This window comes from Berghia stephanieae, chromosome 2, assembly GCF_034508935.2.
Source record: "Berghia stephanieae isolate SIO BIC M18660-M18661 chromosome 2, UCSD_Bste_1.3, whole genome shotgun sequence".
Lineage (NCBI taxonomy): Eukaryota > Metazoa > Mollusca > Gastropoda > Nudibranchia > Aeolidiidae > Berghia > Berghia stephanieae.
In genome coordinates, this window is record NC_088361.1 from 46,592,406 (window position 1) to 46,600,272 (window position 7,867).

The following is a 7,867-nucleotide window of genomic DNA, read 5'->3' on the forward strand; positions in this document are numbered from 1 at the left end:
ACCAAGGAGAGGGGCTCTCTATGGTCTGTGGAGATAGCAGACCACATAGTTCCTCACTATCCTGCGACCAGACTGGCTGGAGGTTTCGAGGCTGTCGTCAGCTGCGGTGAGAATTTAAAGACTGGCTGTAGACTTTCTGCATGGAGATGTAGCCAAACGTTACTACTACCACCACCACCACTACTACTACTACTACTACTACTACTACTACTACTACTACTACTACTACTACTACTACTACTACTACTACTACTACTACTACTACTACTACTCAGTACTCAGTGGGAATTGCCACCTGTCCAACATGTAGCCGTTGTGGTAACGAGCCCGTATCCGCAGAGCATCTAGTTGTACTGTGTGTTGTGACGAAGCTTCCGGGTGGGTTTGCGGTAGGTGCACGAGTGCGGTAGGGAATTTGATGATTGGGTCGATCGTCATAACATAGTAGTGTGAGCACTATTAGAAGCTGTTGTCGTCGAAAAGGAGCTTGCGCACTGTCATGACTCTGAAGATGATACCAACTTTGTTCCAATCCTGCTGGAACAACTGAAGAAGAGTAGCCAGACCAAAAATGATCCAACACGGCGCCCAGACAAGGTTCTTCCTTCTCCTGGACCCACACCTCCAACTTAATTTATGTGTATGAATTAATCAAGTTTATGTGACACATCGCATGTATCTGGTGCTGTGTCATAATGAACAATATGTCTCATTAAAGGGGTGTTATTGTAACTCAACTATTATAATGTCAATCCGACCTATTACTTTTATGATGAGGTTAGTCACCTATCTCAGCAAGTAGAAACTTTCAAGCAACAACTGGCCCTCCTATGGGAAATTAGATAAAATGAGTGGGGTGTTTCTTTTTTTTTACGAAACCCGCCGAAACCCGACGACACTCGACAATGTTATGGGGAGTAGGTAGCAGTGGGGAGTGAACCTGGGACTCAGGGAAGTGTAAACCTTTGAGGAGTGAACCTGAAACTGGGTTTCCCAAGAGTTTCGTAAAAAAGCAATTAATTTTTTTACCAACCCAACGAAACCCGACGAAACCCGATGAAGCCCGACGAGTCATGACAATATCCGACAAAGTTATGAGTAGTAGGCAACAGTGAAGAGTGATCCTGGGACTCAAGGAAGTGCACACCAGTGGGGAGTGAACCTGAGACGATGGTTTTCGTCAGGTTTCGTAAAAAAGCAATACCTGAGGGTGTTACTTTTTTACGAAACACGACGAAACCCGACGAGTCCTGACAATTTCCGACAAAGTTATGGGAAGTAGCCAACAGTGGGGAGTGATCCTGGAACTCAGGGAGGTGTACACCTGTGGGGAGTTAACCTAGGACTATAGGTTTCGGCGGGTTTCGTAAATAAAGAAACAACGTAAAATGAGTGTTTCTGTCATGGTGCAGCGTGACTCAGCGGTAGAGTCTATGCTTCGTACCCTAAGATACCAAGTTCGCATAACCCGCTGCGCTGTGTGGCCTTGAGCAAGTCAACTCGCCCAAGTTCACTTTGCTGCGCTGCACTGCGACTAACGCCTGGGTCATTCCAGTGTTTTCTTGCAATAGACCCTAAAGACATATTTCCCCTATGAGATTTAAAAATAGGAAAATATTTTATTATGTTTAGAAAGTGAATATGACCCAAGTGTTGCTGCTTGAATCTTTAATTTAATCTGCAATGGCAAATGATGTGAAGTTTCGGGTTTCCCCTTTGTCAACGAAACATCATGAATGAGACATTAAAGACGAATGAACATTGAATTGGAGTGTCCTGCCTAAATTGAAGCCTAAAACTAAAAGATGCTCTATATGACGTTGTTTGAACATTTCGAGTGCAGCTGGTGTGAGTGACGTGATTTAGAAGCGCGTTCCAAGTTGTGTGTCCAAAATGGCCATTAAACCTTTCCTTACCGACTACTTTCAGAATTTTCCCCAAAATTTCACACATACCCAACACACAAAAAAAAATGTTTTTCTTACTCAAATAAATTCTATGCATAATATTGATCAGCAAAATGAACTCTACTGCACAGTGTCACGTTTTTATGGCTATTATAAAACTTTTTTCTTTAAATTGTGTGATTTACAAAAGAAATCTGAATGATAAAAGTGTTGATTACATCGTAACGAAAGTGACGATTTTCCTATGGTTAGTAAGGAGAGGGTTAATGTAGTTGCTGTTTATAAATGTGACCCAATGTCTCAAAACGGTATTATTTCGGGATGAAACCAATGCTAAAAAGTCAAATTAAAGATAAACTGGTCAGAATTATGAATTACTGGTATTTAGCATTCTAAAATATGATATTCGTTGTCCTCAATAAAGCATAGATACTCAACGTAAGTCTGATATTTCTGGCTAAAAATTCAATTTTCATCCCATTTAATCATCCCGACTTATACCGTTTTGAGACCAGATAGTCTCATATAGTCTCCTCATATATCCTAGAAGCATTTTCTCATCAAATCCTGCTTCGCCACGACACTTCATATGCAACTGACAGCATGCTGGGTAGGGTTCGTTCTCGTTGGCGTAGGCGTAACACTGCATGTCTTTGGGGATGTAGAGACTGCTTACTCCACAACTGAAATATTATATGCACACGAGTCAGTGAAAGATAATAATAATAATAATAATAATAATAATAATAATAATAATAATAATAATAATAATAATAATAATAATAATAATAATAACAATAATAATAATAATATGTTTTGCGTTTAGGTAAAATGCACATAACTTCTGCCATCCGGATATAACCGATCAACATAGGAAACTATGTATAACCTTTAACATTTAGTCTGATTGATAGAATTTAGCGAGGACTACTCATAAAAAAGGCTGGCTAAAAACAATAACAAAGCCACGTGACGTCAATTTCATTTCTCCTCACTCTCTCTCTCTCTCTCTCTCTCTCTCTCTCTCTCTCTCTCTCCCTCTCTCTCTCTCTCTCTCTCTCCCTCTCTCTCTCTCTCTCTCTCTCTCTCTCTCTCTCTCTCAACCGAAGAATTGCTCTATATGTTTTTAAAATGCCATTTACAAGTTCATCTGGAAGCCTCATAATCTCTCACCTATAACATTGATATCAGTTGGTTATACACATACATCTGAGTAATATTTGTCACATGACCTCTCACCTATAACATTCATATCCGTTGGTCACACACAGACAATGTAAGTAATATTAATTGTCATGTGACTTTCATCTATACATTCATATCCGGTGGTCATAGACAGACATTGTAAGTAATATTTATTGTCACATGACCTCTCACCTATAACATTCATATCCGTTGGTCACACACAGACAATGTAAGTAATATTTATTGTCACTTGACTTCTCACCTATAACATTCATATCCGTTGGTCACACACGGACAGTGTAAAGAATATTTATTGTCATCTGACCTCTCACCTATAACATTCATATCCGTTGATCACAAACAGACATTGAAAGTAGTATTTGTCACATGACCTCTGACCTATCACATTGCTATCCGTTTGTCACACACAGACACTGTAAGTAATATTTGTTACGTGACCTCTCACTTATAACATTCATATCTGTTGGTCACACACGGACAGTGTAAGTAATATTTATTGTCATGTGACCTCTCACCTACAACATTTCTATCCGTTTATCACACACAGACATTGTAAGTAATATGTGTCACATGACCTCTCACCGATAGCATGATAAATATCCGGGTGCCAGACACTGACACGGTGCACAACTCCCGCGATTCCACGTGTCTCCTGGCTTGTACGGAGCTGGACAAGGGTCTGACAACAGAGAGACAAGCGTGAGCATTTGTATAGCGCAATGTCTACTAAACGTACTCAAAGCGAATGACACGGTATCACTTGTCAACTGCTATACTTGACATATAGGAAGAAACATGATGCCTATTTTTTTTTAACTTGAGCTTTTATATAGCGTGATATCCATTAAACGTGCTCAAAGCGCTTTACAGAGGGTCTCCAGCCAACAGCAAAATTTGACATGTGGAAGAGCCTTTAAAGCGACATTACAACTTTTACAACAGAGATAACGTCAGGTACTCATTTTACCCTGAAAAGGATGAGAGAATGATATGAGTAAAGAGCCTCTTCCAACGACCTAACTTTGCGCCACTCAGAGCGGGACTCTAAGGCTGTAAACTGAGTGCATTCATTTTCGTTTCCTGTCCATGAATAACCAATGTGTCATAGACGCTATACATTTCTGTAATTTACTCACAACATCCACATGAAACATACAAGCAAACAAAACTACGTGTAACCTAACACGTTTATTTTACTATTCAAAAATTTATTTAGTGAGAACGGATCATCCAAAGGTGTTCTAAAAACTATAACAAAGAAACTGGTGTGTTGCTTCATATTGTTGGTATTTTGGTACCATCAGTTTATATCTGTTGAATAATGCAAATCGGTAGGTCAGACCGTAGCCTTCGTTAACATATAGCCTGACACTGGAACCATCTAAGACTTATAGTTTGACGTCATTATTTAGGTTTGTGCAGTGAGTTGTCGTTAGTAGGCAACAAGAGATTCCATGGGTTGAACTATTGAATACAACTCACGATTTGCTTTCTTTTGTGGCCAAAGACTTGTCTTTTGACGCCATTTGTTCGACAGTGTCAGGCTAGAAGTTCAGGATGGCTACGGTCAGACACCAATGAAATAGCAAAATAGATAATCAAGAGAGAGAGAGAGAGAGAGAGAGAGAGAGAGAGAGAGAGAGAGAGAGATCGTGTCCCAAGATCCTGGCGAGACGACATGTAAAGTAGAAAATAAAATGCAAGAAAGAATATACACCCCAAATAATCAGCCCAATGTTTATTCTTGAGGGTTGAGAGTCAATATTTTCGTCCTGGCACGCTGAAGTTTTATTTTATTTTATTTTTTTTTTGGTGGGAAAGAATGGGAAGGGGGGGGGGGTGGTAATATATTTCTTGTATTTCTCTTTCTGCTTTGACAGGCACTGTATCATACACACTTTTTCAAAGATATAATGTTAAAATATTACTCCAGTGCCTGCTCACTAATTTTTACTGTCTTACCCAATTTTGTGGGGTCTCGATAGCTCAGTTGGTAGAGCACTCGCTTCACAAGCAATGGGACCGAGATCTATCCCGCGTGCAGTCGATATTAGTTTTATGACAACCCCCCCCCCCCCCCCCCCCCCCTGTCCACCTAGCAGTGATTGAGTAGCTGGGTCTGTTAGATCTGACGGAAGTACTTTGCGATAGACTAGCGTCCTATCCAAAGGATAGCAATCAATTGCTATTGTCCCTTTCACGCTATAGAAACCAGGATTAACTCCGGCTCCATGGGCCTGGTGGCTCTGAAGGACCCAATTCTGTGATTAAAATTCAGTTTTAGAATTCCAACCATCCCCGACACAATACAGTTTTAAGCCAATCGATCAAATATTTTGAAAAACAACCAAACAAAAAAAATGCACGACATTTTGGGCAGCTTCTTGCATCTTACCTAAAGAGATTTGAACAGCAGCCTCCAATCCCAAGACAAGGAAAATGGAACACACGAGAAACGTACTGAGCTTGACGGAATTAGAAGTATCCATGATTAAAGAGACTACTGTTTAACTGATCAGCTAAAATATCTTAGTATTGTTTCTTCATTGATTTGTAAAATCAAACAGTTGAATGGGATTTAAATACCTAGTAACATGAAAGGGGAAACATGCATTGGATAGAAATCGTCTAAATGCAAATCCGATAAAGGCAAATTAATAAATATGATAAAAACAGATAAAAATAAAATTTCCTGTATCCATCCCAAAGGGAAGATTTGACTTAAAGGTCTTTTTAAGTAAAGACTGGAATAAATCAGGCTTCAGCCGCAGTGCAGAGCCGTAAAGTTAGCTAGAGTGTGGCGACTTGCTCAAGATCACACAGCTTTGTGGATAGTAGAATTCCGTACCATTCGGCTACGAAGCAAAGACCGTGCCTCTGAGTCACGCTGCTCCCATTTCTTCTAGAAATATTATAAAATTAAATGAAAGATTTTAAAAATAGACCTATCGCCCCATGACAGTATTTTTATCGCCTATAAGAACAGAATTGATAGTCAAAAGTGCCGTGACGCGGCCATGTGTTCCAGTGATATTGCAATCGCCTTCAATCGGAAGGTCCAGGGTTCGAGACCCGCTCTGAGTAGGGCATAGTTGAGTTCTTAGAAACGGCTTTTTCTCACATTCTCTCACCGTACTCAGGTTTTAAATGAGTACCTGCCGTTAACAGCGTTGTCTCTGATGGGGAAAATGGTAACATCGCCTAACAGGCGTCATTTTTCATTCAACCTGTTACGTTTTATCAGGGACCCTTTGTAAAGCGCTTTGAGCACGTTTAATGAATATTGCGCTATATAAAAGCTCAAGTTTTTGTTGGGGTTTTTTGTTTGTTTGCTTTTGTGTTTTCGTGTTATTTTTTTTTTTTTGTTTTTTTTTTTTGTTTTTGTTTTTTCGTTTTGTTTTGTGTTTGTTTTTGTTTTGTTTTGTTTTGTTTTTGTTTTTTTTTTGTTTTTTGTTTTTGTTTTTTTTTTTTTTGTTTTGTTTTTTTGTTTTTTTTTTGGGGGGGGGGGGTTGGACGATTGGTTACAGAGTCTATGTAAATAACATGGAAAGATAAACTAAAACTGTAAGAGATGCACCAAACAGCGCCGTTTTTAAATCAAGATTGAAACATCCTTTATTTTATGAGAAATATCGTGGATAGAGCCTTTTATTTAGCAATGACTATCCCGCACAAATCTTTGGGCCACTTTTTCGCTTACAAAGTGCCCGAATTCGCGTCAAAATATGGGACGAAGCCGTTTCGTATATGCTATTTTAAAAAATTAATTACGACGCTGTTTATTAATGAATATGACTGAAAGTTGGCACACAGTTAGAAAAAAGGTCCTTTTAGATTATGTCAAGCGACAAAACTCGTACAATTACCAGAAGACCGTTAAAAATAGATTTTTACTCTTTGGAGTAAAATATTTCTAAAACTACCTGGCGTGGGGGTTTTGTCGCTGACAAGGTAATACATGAACATTTCTTCTTTTTAGTTGTAAAATTTCATATGAATATGACAAGTACTTTTCCCGTATTTTACAAAACACCATCCTAATTTGCTCTTCAAGTTTCAATCTTTTAATCCACTTATTACGCAAGATACAACCAAAGGTCGAAAAAAAAATGCCGAAAAAGCGTCCCATATTTTCGCGTTTTTTTCCTCTTTGCGGGTCATCCAAATAAATGACACCTTTGAAACTGCATAACTTGTTTATTTATGAATGGATTTTCAAAATTCAAAAACATTTTTACTCAGTGGATATAGGGCTTTGATTTTAGACAAAAATTTTCCTCAAAAAGAGAAAAAAAACATTTTTCATTGTCATTGCTACTTTTATTGTATTGTGCTGCTTGGTTTTATTTGTGTGTGTATGTGTGTTATTAGATTATTAATTTTTAATACAAATGTATGATTTAATGTAAAGCGCAGAGAGTACGATATTGTCATGGTCATGCGCTATAGTAATGCTATTTAATGTTATTAATGAAGTGTTTGTATTTGCTCAATCTTGTTGTTTGTATTTTGTATTCTTTACGTATCAAATCGGTGTCCTATGTTTATTTTGGACGCGACTTTCTATTTCCTTTTTTAACGTCAGTACCGTACTTTGAATATGATCAATGTTATATCCTTAATGACCATTAAACAGAATAAAGCAATGGCGATACCTTGTAATTGTAACAGTTGTGAAAAGGGAACATTTTCCCATTTATCGTTTAAAGGGTCGCCAGACAGCACATGTTGACCGATGTCATTCGAATTCTTAT

The 7,867-nt window shown here is 38.4% G+C and overlaps 1 protein-coding gene across 1 annotated transcript; it reads right to left on the reverse strand.

Annotated features, from left to right (window-relative positions):
• Positions 1–1,653: 1,653 nt before the first annotated feature.
• On the reverse strand, positions 1,654–5,679 carry LOC144963669 (uncharacterized). The gene is made up of 3 exons (XM_078897622.1): positions 5,509–5,679; positions 3,696–3,792; positions 1,654–2,590 (listed from the first exon to the last, which is right to left on the reverse strand). Exons 1-3 carry the CDS (start codon positions 5,600–5,602, stop codon positions 2,389–2,391), a joined length of 393 nt encoding a protein of 130 aa, XP_078753748.1. The 5' UTR covers positions 5,603–5,679; the 3' UTR covers positions 1,654–2,388.
• Positions 5,680–7,867: the final 2,188 nt, after the last annotated feature.

Bases quoted from the DNA above. Each gene is read 5' to 3' on its own strand.
- LOC144963669 (XM_078897622.1), bottom strand. From the start codon at position 5,602: ATGGATACTTCTAATTCCGTCAAGCTCAGTACGTTTCTCGTGTGTTCC. The intron at 3,793-5,508 runs GTAAGATGCAAG...CTCTGTTGTCAG, and splicing joins TGCTGTTCAAATCTCTTTAG to ACCCTTGTCCAGCTCCGTAC. The intron at 2,591-3,695 runs GTGAGAGGTCAT...ATAATATTTCAG, and splicing joins GGATATTTATCATGCTATCG to TTGTGGAGTAAGCAGTCTCT.